The sequence below is a fragment of the Chiloscyllium plagiosum genome, unplaced genomic scaffold (genome assembly GCF_037043375.1).
Source record: "Chiloscyllium plagiosum isolate Xiang-an unplaced genomic scaffold, Cpla_swu_hap1 HiC_scaffold_19, whole genome shotgun sequence".
In the NCBI taxonomy this organism is placed as follows: Eukaryota; Metazoa; Chordata; class Chondrichthyes; order Orectolobiformes; family Hemiscylliidae; genus Chiloscyllium; species Chiloscyllium plagiosum.
Genome location: NW_028270157.1, coordinates 45,659,995 through 45,674,265, shown reverse-complemented (window position 1 = coordinate 45,674,265; position 14,271 = coordinate 45,659,995). Strand labels below are relative to the sequence as shown.

General features: G+C 40.2%; 1 protein-coding gene across 4 annotated transcripts in view; it reads left to right on the top strand.

The window, feature by feature from the left end:
- The window catches only part of LOC122559602 (protein kinase C and casein kinase substrate in neurons protein 2-like), a 112,459-nt gene that overhangs the window by 85,326 nt on the left and 12,862 nt on the right, over window positions 1–14,271 (top strand). For all 4 annotated transcript variants that reach the window (XM_043709369.2, XM_043709367.2, XM_087997293.1 and 1 more), the window contains exons 6-7: window positions 6,716–6,888; window positions 9,669–9,789. In XM_043709369.2, the coding sequence (XP_043565304.1) occupies window positions 6,716–6,888; window positions 9,669–9,789 (294 nt within the window). The remainder of the gene's footprint in view (window positions 1–6,715; window positions 6,889–9,668; window positions 9,790–14,271) is intronic.

The following is a 14,271-nucleotide window of genomic DNA, read 5'->3' as shown; positions in this document are numbered from 1 at the left end:
AAGTGGATGAACTGTTCAACCTCGTGGGAGCACGAGGCAGCGAATATATTTCTTCGTCTCCGCTGCATCTGCTCCCAGGTGGACCAGTTCCAATACCGTACAACCCAGATGGTCTCCTTCTTCAAAGACCGCAATTTCCCCCCCGGACGTGATCGACGATGCCCTCCACCACATCTCCTCCACTTCCCGCTCCTCCGCCCTTGAGCCCCGTCCCTCCAATCGCCACCAGGACAGAACCCCACTGGTCCTCACCTACCACCCCACCAACCTCCATATACATCGTATCATCCGTCGTCATTTCCGCCACCTCCAAACGGACCCCACCACTAGGGATATATTTTCCTCCCCTCCCCTATCAGCGTTCCGAAAAGACCACTCCCTCCGTGACTCGTTCGTCAGGTCCACACCCCCCCCCCACCAACCCAACCTCCACTCCCGGCACCTTCCCCTGCAACCGCAAGAAAAGCAAAACTTGCGCCCACACCTCCCCCCTTACTTCCCTCCAAGGCCCCAAGGGATCCTTCCACATCCACCACAAATTCACCTGCACCTGCATACACATCATTTATTGCATCCGCTGCACCCAATGTGGCGGCCTCTATATTGGGGAGACAGGCCGCCTAGTTGCGGAACATTTCAGAGAACACCTCTGGGACACCAGGACCAACCAACCCAACCACCCCGTGGCTCAACACTTCAACTCCCCCTCCCACTCCACCAAGGATATGCAGGTCTTTGGACTCCTCTATCGCCAGACCATAGCAAGGAGGAAGAGCGCCTCATCTTTCGCTCAGCAACCCTCCAACCACAAGCAATGTACTCGGATTTCTCCAGTTTCCTCATTTCCCCTCCCCCCACCTTGGCTCCGTCAAATCCCTCGAACTCAGCACCGCCTTCCTAACCTGCAATCTTCTTCCTGACCTCTCCGTCCCCGCCCCCACTCTAGCCTATCACCCTCACCTTGACCTCCTTCCACCTATCGCATTTCCAACGCCCCTCCCCCAAGGCCCTCCTCCCTACCTTTTATCTTAGCCTGCTGGACACACTTTCTCATTCCTGAAGAAGGGCTCATGCCCGAAACGTCGATTCTCCTGTTCCTTGGATGCTGCCTGACCTGCTGCACTTTTCCAGCAACACATTTTCAGCTCTGATCTCCAGCATCTGCAGACCTCACTTTCTCCTTGATTGGAAATAGCCTAATAAGTTGCAATAAAATCAGTAAAAATTAGTAGAAGGTATGAAACAAAAGGATCATCTTTCTTCGACCTAGACGATGGCAAACTCAGCCCAGTTCACCCTGCAAAGTTCTATTTATTAACATCTGTGGGTTTGTTCCAAAATTGGGAGCACTGTCCCACAGATTAGTCAGCCTTGACATAGTCACACTCTCAGAATCAGACCTTGTAGACAGTGTTGTGTATATCACCATCCCTGGCTATATCCTGTTCTATCAGCTGGAAAGACCCAGCAGAGGTGGCAGCAACACAATGGTATACAGTCAGGAATGATTTACTCTTGAGTTCGCAACATTTGACCCTGGACCTCATGAAGTATATTGGACTCGGAGTAAACCCAGTCAAGGAAACGTGCTGCTGAATATCACATTACATCCCCATCCACTCCTTCAAGTACAATACCACTTGGAAAGAACACTGAGAGTGGCAAAGATAGTAAATGTATTCTGTGTGAGGGACTTCTAAAGGACACAGTTGCTAGTCTGAGTCTGCAGCAGATGGTGAGGGAAACAAAGCAAGAACTTTATCCCTCCAATCTGCCTGCCAAAGATGCAAGTATCCATTGCATTACCCTTCAGAGATTAAGTCCTGTCTCTCAAAAAAAGGACAAAATCCTCAATGTTACAACTGTGTTAAATGGAATAGATTTCAAATAGATGTCTACTTCAGACTGGGCATGCCTGAGATACTGTGGGTCATCAGGAGGCCAACACTACAATTTCCAACTTCATAGCTTAGCATATCCCCTCTCTACCTTTACCATTAAGCTAGGAGTAGCACCAGGCATACATAAAATTGAGTTGCCAACCTGATGAAACTACAAAACAGGAATACTTATGTGCCATAAGTGATAGACAGGGGCTGAGCAATTCCACACCCAGTGGATGAGACCTAAGCTCTGCAGTCTGCTCAGTGGGAATGGTGATTGTCAATTGAACAACTCAGTGGAGAAGGAAGTTCCACAAATATCTTTATTGTCAATGATGGGGGAACCAGATGCCTCACTGTAAAATATAAGGCTTAAGCATTTGCAACAATCTTCAGCCATAAGTACTGAATAGGACCCTAACAGTACTTATGTCTACTGTCAAAAAGAGTCATATCGGACTAAGATCATTAATTCCGTTTCTCTCCACAGCTGCTGAGTTTCTCCAGGACTTCTAGTTTTCAGCCAATTTGATTCACTCCACATGATATCAAGAAATGGCTGAAAGCACTGGATACTAAAGTCCGGCAATAGCACTGAAGACTTGCATTACTGTAATTGCCACACCCCTAGACAAGTTGTTGTTGTATAGCTAAGTCACTGTCATCTACCTAACAATATAGGTAATTCCCCAGGTATGCCTTATAGAGACATAGTAGGACAAATCCAACCCAGCCAATTATTGCCCATGAGAGTACTCTTGATCGTCAGTAAAGTGATGCAAAGGGCTAAAAGTGTTGTCATGTAGCACTTGTTTAGCAATAATCAATAATTACCACGACCACTTGGCTCCTACTCTGATTAGAAACTTGGTTTAGGCATAGATAAAAAGGCTGAACTCCAAAACTGGGTTGAGAGTGACTGCCCTTGACATAAAGGCCATGTGTGACCAAGTATGGCATGAAGGAACCCAAGCAAAACTAGAATCAGAGGGAACTGTTAGAGCCATACCTCATACAAAGGAAAGGTGATTGTGGTTATTGAAGGTTGGACATATCAAGCTCCAGGATCTCCTTTCAGGACAATGTTCTGATCCATCCACCTTCAGCTGTTTCATTAAAGACCTTCATAAGATCAGGTGGAGGTATGTTTGCGGATGCTGCAAGTTCAGCATTGTTCACAGCTACTCGGATAATGAAGCGATCCATGTCCAAATGCAGCAGCACCTGGACAGTATCCAAACTTGGACTGACAAATGACATTCAATTAACAGGCAATAACCATTGCCCTTTGATACTCAATGGCATTCCCATTGCTAAATCCCCCACTGTCAACATTCTCAGGGTTTCCATTAACCAGTAACTGAACCGGACTAGCCATATGAGTATGGTGGCTACAAGAGCAGTTCAGACATTAAGAATCTTATGGTTAAATTTACCACCTGACTTCCCAAAGCCTGCCCATCATCTACATGTCAGAGTCAGGAATGTGTTGAAATTCTTCCCACTTTCATGCATACATGCAGTTCCAACACCTAAACAACAATCCAGAACAAATCAACCCATTTGGCACCACGCACATTAAGTTTCTCCATCACCAAGATACAGCAGCAGTTTATACCATTTCCTTCACCTTCCAACTCTCAACCACTACCATTTTCTCAATGGTACAAGGAAACAGGTAATTGGGATCACCTGTAATTTCACCTCCAATCTACTCAGTAAGCTGAGTTGGAAATATATTGCTGTTCCTTCACTGTCACTAGATAAAAATCTAGGAACTTTCTCCCTATTGGCTTTCTTGGTGTGTTTACACCAAGTGGACTGCAGCCATTCAAGAAGACAGCTCAACACCATATTCTTAATGGCACCCAAGAATGGTAATAAACGCTGACCCGGCCAGCAGAGCCCACATTCTCTGAATGAAGAAAAGAAGGGGGGAAAGAAAAGCGTGGTTTGTAATGAGAGAAGAGGGACTGATCAAACATGTTGTGGGTGATCTTCCCTGATTTGGGAAAATGGAGACAGAGTGAAATTAACACTTGAGTATATAAAATAATATTTTTACTAAGTATATGATGTGTTATATCTTGTAATAGGAGCAGAGTAGGCAACTTACCCTCTGAAACTTGCACTATCATTTGATAAGATTGTGGCTGATTTACTTGTGGTTTCAAACCCACCTTATTTGACAGAACATAACCCTGGACTCTTATTTATCGCAAATCTTCTCTAATTCAGCCTTGAGGAAAAAAAAAATCAGTGAGTCAGTCGCCTGCTTTCTAAACAAGAGCATTCTACAACAACTTATTGTACAGAAACTTTAAATACTTAATATTACTGTACATGGTATCAAAACTTTTCATCTTGTACTCATCTCCCGTTGACTCTTCATAACAGTTGAAGTACTGGCAAGACTCAACCATCCTGTATTTGCAAAGCTCAATGTTAAGTCTTATTGTAACTGGGGACAACCCCTGCTAAACAATCAGGAATTACACTATTCACAACTGATTTAAGATTAGTCTGGCTTGCGATATGACTTATAGAACATTGATTATTACAGTGCAATGCAGGCCCTTCGGCCCTCTCTTCCACTGACCTGTGAAACCAATCTGAAGTCCATTTAACCTACACTTTTCCATTTTCATCCATATGCCTATCCAATGACCATTTAAATGCCCTTACATTTGGCAAGTCTACTACTGTTATCTAGGCTTGCCAGAAGCTACATGTATTCACCTGCAGGGCTTGGTTCTCTGTAGACAAAACAAATTTGCCCAGGCGTTGTGCATATTCAGTTAAAAAGTATTTCCTGGTGAAATCCATGTCTCAGCCAAACTGAGTCCATCTGTTAACCAATCAATATCCTGTTTTTCATTCAATATGAATTATTGTTCCCTTTGAAATTTGGCATTCTTGCATTTGTCCTGGGGTTGCAAGGTGAAAAGCTTCTACAGCATGTCTCTTTTTTTCAGTGATGCTTAAATGGTGTTCCACCAAGTGTCTGTTTATGCAGTGAACGTAACTAAGCTGCATATAACTTTGTATTTGATCATTTGAAATGCATTGTTCACTTTGGTGATTTCATACAAATACATTAGTCCACAATTTAACAGTAGCAGAACATAAAGGATAAACTAACGTTGCTGCCTACTTGAAGTTTAATAATTCTATCCATTTGAAGTGGTCTGCAAGCATTTGTATTCATTTTAGATCATGAATTATATTTCCATAGTTCCTCTTCACAAAATATTTTTGGACTTTTTTTTGTTTTCAAGCACTAATTTTCTGACTCATTTGTCTTTGACCACTTACTCCTGTGTTCCCACCAGGATTTGTTGACATTAAATAATTTGGATGTGAGGATTAAATAGTTTGTGATCACTGTTAAATCAGGATCAACGTTGTGTCTGGAAGCACAATCATACAATTCCAATCCAGTTGACTTTGTAAAATCCCCTTAATTGATATTTGGGCAACGGGACCTTCATAAAATAGTGCACGCAGAGTGTAAGAAGGTATCAACATTCTGTTGCTGCAGTTTGAGTATATTATTTTTTACACAGGTATTACTTCATTTGTATGAAATTGAATGAAATAATTTGGATAATTTAAGGGTCAGCAGCAAGAAAGATTTCCATCACAACTAATGGATTGTTTTCCAAACCTCATTCATTACTTTCCTTTAGGAAAGAGGAGCAGTCATCACTAACAGGTCTGGAGTTTAGTTTTTAGGACATCTGGTTGACATGAATGAGTTGGACCAAAGGGTCTGTTTCTGTGTTGTATAACTCGTACCGCAGATCCTTAATGTATAGTTGACTTTGTGGGAATCTGCAAACCCCTCCATTCCATTAATAAAAATCACTATAGAACACTAATGAAACAATCAGTCACTTAACGTGACCCAGACATTAGCTAAGAGTTAGTTACAGACAATTCCCAGCACAGTTGATTCTGCAGTGTCCTCCTTAATAGCATAGTAATATATCAGTAATACAGGTGACCAGATTGGATTAACTGTCCCACAAACAAGTCTGGCATCAATCTGACCCAGATATCTCCATTACTATCTGTCGGATTGTTCTCTCTGAAGCAGAAGAGTCTCAGCGTAAGTTGGGACACCGTAATATCCCTTCACACAAGCTTGGTTCCAGGGGTCCTTGACCTTAATGAGCAATTCCATGAAGTCACAAGTCAGGCAAGGCCCACAAAAGCCTCTGCTTGCTCTACTTAACACTCTCGCTCACCATAACTTCTTTGTGTCAAAAGAACCAAAGATTCTGACTGTATTGAAGATTTTTTTAAACATCTAATAACAAAAGTATTATAGCACACTTACCCTGGTCTGCATCAGGTAGCAAAATAAAGTATCTAATTTTGGCCTTATGAATCTACACAGCTAGAATTATCCCTGCCCACAATCGCATTGGTAAGTGTGCTTCTGGAAGAGAGTTATAGGATCACCGCCAAAGAAAAGTCATCTGTCTTGAACTGAACTCTATTTCTATCTCAGCAGACTGAGTTTTTCCAGAATTTGTTTTTATTTCAGATTTTTGGAAACATGATAGTTTGCTTTTGTATGCAAGATTGCATGATTCTATTTAGATAATGAAGATCACCATCTATTCTCTTTTGCCATGCTATTAAATGCTGCACACAAGTTTTAAAACAAGGTTACATTTCTTAGAATTGAAATAGAGATTGCACATTAGGATATTGCAAGCTAGCCATTACATTTTAGTCCTGCTTTTGTACTTCGTAGATCATACTAATTGAAGTATGACACATTTGCTAGTATGGATTTCACAAAAAGGTGTTTTGCATTCTAGACAAAGGAAAAGTATGAGAAAAATCTGGATGAATTGAACAAATCCACACCACAATATATTGAAAACATGGAGCAAGTGTTTGAACAGTGTCAGCAGTTTGAAAAAAAACGACTAGACTTTTTTCAAGAAGTCCTTTTGGAGGTGAAGCAACATCTTGACCTTTCTATGACCAGGTAAAGTACAGTAATGTAATATTGTTTGTCAAGTGTGAGGAATTTAACCACTACATATTTATAGTAGTTCCAAATTAAACTTGTATGCAGCATTTTAAGTGACTGAAACTTTTTCATTTATATGTGTAGTACCTTCCATAACCCCAGGATGTCCCAGAATACCTTAAAGCCAGTGAAATTTTTTAAGAATAATCACAACAGTGTAAAGAAATAGTCTTTATTACTGGATCCAACAAACATCAATCTGATAAGTGACAAATAAAACAATTTTTTGTAACTTTGATTGAAGGTTCCTAAGTAATCCAACTATTAGTTCTCCAATTTGTCTTCAGATAGTGTCTGGTCCTTTTATTTCCATCTTGAGTTTGTAGGTAAGTGTGCAGATTCATGCCATCCAACAGATAACATCTTTGACAGTGCAGTGATGACTCACAATTGAACTGGAGTATCAGCCAAAATAATGGACAACTACAAGTATATGTATATTTGCCTCTCTAAACTAATTGTTTCTGCTCTTTCCAGTATTTGCTAGTACTCCTGAGATTATCAGCTTTGTGGTCATACTACTTACTCTGCTTCCTAACATCTGAAAAGAACTATTTTCTTAGTATATTAGTCTTGCCTATTACATTGAAATTGATCCCCGCTTGCATTAGATTCCTCCTCTCTCCCAAGAGCTTCAGTATGTTCATGTCTTCCTAAATTGTCCATCCAATTCCCACTTCCCATCTCTATCATTGATCGCCTACATGGTTCCACTGAAGCTCAATGTAAGCTTGAGGAGCAGGGCCAGGTACTTTTAATCAGGTACTTTAGTCTTCCATACTCCATGTTGAGTTGAGCAATTTCACATTGTAACTGCTGCCTGCAGGTTTTTCAACTACCACTGTTGGCAATGATTCTGCTATTTCTATTTAAACGTTTTATACTGTTTACGTCAGATTCGACTGTTGTTTCTTTACTCAAACAGTAAAAAAATCTCCTTTCACCTTGCACAATCATCTCTTTTGTCACTTATTTTCTCCTGCCTTCCACCTATTGCAAACCTTCCATTTTCTTCACTTCCCCTGTGCTGTACTTAATATCTATTAGATTTCTAACTTTGTTTTGATGAAATATCATTGAACTGAAGTGTTAATTCTTTAACTATCCACAGTTGTCATATGATTAATATTTCCACATTTCCAGTTCGATTTCATTATGTTCCTTACTCCAACACCAAGGAGGTTGATTCAGGCCACTCTTGTTATTGAATCCCCATTAATACACCAAATTCTGATATCCACAGTGTGTAGGGGCATGGACTTGCACAACAGAAAAACAAGGATACCACTATAATGGAAATTCCTAACTTACTGCAAAGAACCATAAGATCTATCAGTGCTGTTAACAGAAAACAATAGGTCTGGGGCCAACCTTGCGAGTAAGTGGATCTGCTGGTCGCAAATCCATGTATAATATGGAGTGATTATACTGCATTCTGAAACTCTAGCCTTTTTTTTAGTTTTCACTTTTTCCTTTATATCTTGGCATTGCTTTTGGCTGTTGTTCCCCAACCTCTAGTGCTTGGAGCAAGTTTCAGCAATTTCTGGACATTTGTGGTTTTCTCTACTTCTCATATTAAATCTTCATTTTCACTGGGTCTGCCTTTGTCGACTGTCTCTTGGAAAATATATTAAAGAGATTGGTTTCCATATGTCATAGTGTTTCCCAATTGTGGCATTGTTTCATATTTAATATTTGTTGAGTGACTTAAGTTTTCAATGACAGTGTAAAAATTGTTTTATTTCACCTTTCATGGAAATGCCTGAGTTTCTTTGAATGCGCATTGAAAGGTGGCAAAGCAGAAGTAGGCCATTCGGTCCATTGAGTTGCTCTGCCTTTCAATGAGATCATGACCACTGTGAAGAATGTTTTTAAAATTGGGCATTCTAGAAATCACCTGACCACGATTGCTGCTTCTGCTGTAGACCTGCCCTGGGGCTGTTTGAACAATGAATAGATTAAGAGCGCTTTGGTATCTGGAATCAGTTGGGGAACAAGATGCCTATGAGGCAATTTCTTTCTCTTTTGAAAAGACCTTGAAGCAGATGAACGGCCAATAGAAAAATGGATTGCCAATGCAAAACAGGTTGATAGTTAGAGTTCGTGAGATTTGTGCCTTGCTTCTGAAAGAGGCTTCCATAGATTGACATCGCATCAACCCTATTCTCTTTGAGTTGATCTCTGACCTTCCAGGCAGAACTTGGAAGCCAGGAAACAGCCTGGGCAGACTTTTGTAGAACTTGAGAGGGTGAAACAAAGTAATTTTGATCATTAGGTGTAAGCATTAAAGGTACAAGACCCTGAGGAAATTAGTTTTCTTGGTAGTTCATGACCTCATTTCATAATCTCTTTACAGCCAGCAGAAGAACAGTCTTTTAGATTGCATGAAAAGTTTGTTCTGAGTTGTACCAAGAATCAGAAATTAGAGGAGCTTAGAATCATTTTTAATTCAACACTAATTTCTTTGTAGTTTTGAGAAAAAGTTTGTTAATTCTTCAATGTTATGTTACAAAAGTAGATTTTCAAATACATTTTTATGTATGCCCTCTCGAAATGGTATGTGTATGTTGGAGCAGGTAAGGGATGCTCAAGGGTGGGAAATCAAACTTCACGTAAATATTGCAGTAGTCCTGTACATGTATGGCTAAAATAGTACAACCTTTTATTTTTATTAGTTGATGTAAACTCAACTATCCATTTTTAGACATTTAAGCTTTTTTCTTTTGTTTTCAAAGTTATAACGCTATATATCAAGAGCTGGAACAGTCTATTAAGTCAGCAGATGCTAAGGAAGATCTTAAATGGTTCAACTGTGCACATGGTCCGGGAATGCCCATGAACTGGCCGCAATTTGAGGTATGACAAACTAATTGGATCCAGGAGCAAAGTTAGAAGCTTACCTGCTCCATCCATTTGTGGTTTACATTATAGTAGCTAATTGCAGTTATATACAGAGTTCATGTTTGTTACAGTACATTATTTGGAGCAAGGGTATTTCAGTTACTCAGCATTCTCAGAGGTGCTTATTCTAATGGCAATTATTTTTCTATAACGCTTAATTTAAATAGAATCTCTTTTGCTTTGCTTGTTCATGTCTTTCTTATGGCTTTCCTTATTGCCACTTAATTTAGGTCTAATGGTACTTGTACTGCACTTTTCAGTAATGATGTAATTTGTCACAATTCAATTGCATTGTGATATTCTTTGATGATTAAAAATTAAATCATTAAAACATCTTTTTAAAAGAAGCTAAGTACAAATAAAAATAGATGGAAACAATCAACAATTTATTTGTGTAAAAATCGAAAACCTTATATTTACAACCATGGGGAACACTGAAAGTATCTTTAAACTCTCCTATTTTGACTCTAATAATTTACATTAATGAAACAGCATGAAAACTTCAGGTTCCACATATATGCTGACAATACCAAGTTTTACTTTATACCACTTTTCTATTCAAAAGCTTCTGTGTTATTAAACTGTGCCTCCAGTATCTAGTTCTGGAATAGCTGCAGTGCTTTCCAAACCAAAATTAGAAAGACTGAAGCTATTGTCTTTGGTTGCAAGTCTGTTCCTTTGTCACCAATTTCATTTCTGTCCCTGGCTGTTGCAATGAGCTGAACCAGACTGTTTGCAACTTCAGTGTCTTAACTGACCATAAGCTGAGCTTTCAACACTCTCCCCTCCATCATTCATTTCCGGCCTTGCCTCAGCATATTTGCCATTGAAACGTGAATACTTGGATTTTGTTAACTTTTAGATTCAAATAGACTTGAGCTTTCTCAGCTGTTTCTCATTTTGCATAAATCCTCCATAAGTGTGATCTCAACCAGTTTGAATCATGTCTCCAGTCCCATCATTAATATAATTGATTACTGGCTCCTGATTATGCCCCTGTGAATGATTTTATTTAGTGTTAAAGATGTTTTGGAAATACAAAGTTGTTATTCATCTGAATCCTTGAATTCATGCCTGGCATCATGCATTTGGAATGGTAACTTATTATTAAGTAGCAAGTTAGCCTGCTAATTGAATAAATGGGACTAGAGTAGGTTAGGATATCTGGTCAGCATGGACGAGTTGGACTAAAGGGTCTGTTTCCGTGTTGTACATCTTGATGACTATCTAATTAAAATGAGGAATTTTTCGCTCGAGTCTAGTGAATCTTCAGGATTCTCTATCTTGAAGGCGGTGGCAACTAAATTTTGAGTATGCTCTACTCTGAAATCAGGAGATTTATTGAAAAAAAAGTGACATCAGAGAATAAATTGTGAACATGGATAAAATCATATTAAGTTGGGTGATTGACCATGATTTAGAATGGCAGAACAGGTTCAAGGAGTAGTTTACTCCTACATTGGTAGAAGCTGCCTGTAGTTTTAATTTTTACAAAGGTAATGTTTTGATCCATATTTGACTGTCGCTAGATCTTACTAGTTACTTTGTTGATAACATAGGTGTTGGACAGATAGTGAAGGCAAACGTGTTTTTCAAGTTTTTTGTAACATATTCTCTGACATGGGGAGGTGATGCCCTAATGTTATAAACAGACTAAAGGAGTGGCATAGTGGCTCAGTGGTCTGCCTCACAGGACTGGGTACCCATGTTCCATTCCAGCCTTGCATGACTGTGTGGAGATTGCACATTCTCCTGTGTCTGTGTGGGTTTCTGCCAGGTGTTCTGCTTTTCTCTCACATCCAAAGATGTTCAGGTTAACAGGATTGGCCATGCTAAATTGCCTGCAGTGACTAGGGATGTGCAGGCTAGGTGGATTAGCCATGGTAAATGCGGGGTTATGGAGATAGAATAGGTGTCTGGTCTGAGTGGGATGCCCATTAGTTGGTCACTGCAAACTCAATGGGCTACATGGCCTACTTTCCACACTGGAGGGATTCTGTGTGTCCATTCCAAAGTCAATGGGCATTTATTTGGAACAATGTTGTGCCCATGAGTGGATTGTCAGAGTACTTGAAACTTTTTTACAGTTTCCAAGAAAATCTGTATGAAATATACTTAACAAGTAACCAATTCTGCACATTCAAATCAGCATTCTAATATCATTCTAAGTGAAAGGATAAAGTTAGATTAATCAAATTCCGTAAATTCCATTTGCTTTTATTTCAAGGTAACTTTTTAAGAGATCTAACACTCAAATAATAGCAAAGGTTTGAGCAATATTACACACGAAGGAAATTTTCCAATCCATGCTACAGCTTGTGTCTTTGATGAACAGGTTAGAAATGTTTTCCAAATATATGTAACTAACATTTTTGTTCTTAAGATATGGAAAATTTATCCTTCCCTATATTTGTCCAAAAACCATGCTGCTGAAATGGTTGTTTCCTCACTGCTGTAGGTTAATTGGGAGAGTTGATCTTTTACTTTCACCCTTCTCTCTCTCTCTGTGTCCTCACTGCCATATGTCACCAGCAGCAATTGCAGCTTATACTGTTCAAGTGTCCTGTAATCATTGAAATTGGTCAGTAGAGTTCTGTGTTTACACGTACATCAGTCTCATTTTAAATTTGGGCATTGTTGCTCCATTTTTGTTATGATTGTCAGTGAAGATGGGTCAAGATAACAGGCACCACCTGCAAGGGGCAGGTAACTGGCATCAACCATTGAAGTTTGATCATTGAAAGGAAAAAAGCAGAATATGTCAACACGAGGGAACTGTTACATCCAGTAACACTGCAACTTCTGAACTGTTTAACATTGTCCTCCATTTTCTGGCCTGTCTTTGGAGTGTTTAGTCACAGTGTAATATAGTTTCAAGCGTACTGGTTGCTGTATGGTGACGAATCTCATTCATTCTCCTCCTCTGACCAAATGTCTTGTCATAATTTTGATTTGTGAGAGGGAGAGTTGCAAGTGGATTGATTGTTCACACTGTGTTGGCTCCAGTTAGAAATTCAACCATGCAGGATGTTCTAGGAGTTCCCAGAAATAACAAGTTGACATAATGACCGCTATCAGCATTTGGTAGAAGAAAAAAGATAAGCCTTTAAAGTGAAACAAGGGACTGCAGATGCTGGAAATCTGAAACAAAAAAAAATTCCTGGAGAAACTCAGTGAGTCAGCAGCATCTGTGGAGGGAATGCAGAGTTAGTCACTATCTCCAAACTGATAGTAGCTAAGTATGTATTTTGAAACCATGGGGGTGGGGAAAGATGATGGTGAGTGGATTGGCAGATCTGGAGCCTAGAGAGAGAGAACAACAGTTAGATAGAAAAAAGGATGGATGATAGTATGCTGGGGGAAGAGCAAAGATGATAATGGTTGGATGTGTTGAAAGCAGTCCCTGTCAAGATAGGGTCTGGGGTTTGGGGGTGGGTAAAGGGCATAGAAGGTGTTCAGGTTCTAAAATTATTGAACTCAATTATGAGTCCTGAAGGCTGCACCCATTGACTCCCTGTCATTCTTTCTTGCGCACACGCAGACTGTCGCTCTCTCGTACTCTCACGCTATGAAGAAAGTTTGAGTAGGTTAGGTTTATTTTCACTAGAAAAAAGGAGATTGGGGGAGACCTGATTGAGGTTTACAAAATCATGAAGGGTATAGATAGGGTGGATAGAGACGAGCTTTTTCCCAGGGTGAAGGATTCAATAACAAGAGGTCATGCTTTCAAGGTGAAAGGTGGAAAGTTTAAGGGGGATACACACGGCAAGTACTTCACACACCGGGTGGTGGGCGTTTGGAACGCGTTGCCAGCAGAGGTGGTAGAGGCAGGCACGATAGATTCATTTAAGATGCTTCTGGACAGATGTATGAGTAGGTGGGGAGCAGAGGGATACAAATGCTTAGGAATTGACCGACAGGTTTCGACAGTACATTTTGAATTGGCTCAGCCCTGGAAGGCCAAAGGGCCTGTTCCTGGGCTGTAGATTTTCTTTGTTCTCTTTGTTCTATGTCACGTGCTCGTGATTCTCTATCTTTAACAAGCTGCTCTTTCCTCCAATCACTGTCTTTCCTACCCCTCACCTAACCTCACCCCCACCTTCAGCATATATACCACCTTTCCCTAACTGGTACCAGTTCTGAAGAAGGGTCAGTAGACTCTCTCTCTCTACAGATGCTGCCAGACCTACTGAGTTTCTCCAGCATTTTGTTTTTGCTTTGAAGTTTTCAATTGTCTTTGTGATTTCTCTTTTATTAGTTATAAAATTACTGAAGATGGGGAAGAATGCTGAGGACTGGGACTGGCTGATGTGTGAGGAACAAGTGGTGAGAGTTGGGGGTTTGAGGCAGAGATACAAGTGGGGAGAGTAAGTGAATTGAATAGATATAAAGGACCAGTGTGTTTTGGCAGCTGTGGTATGGTACATAGAGCAGAGT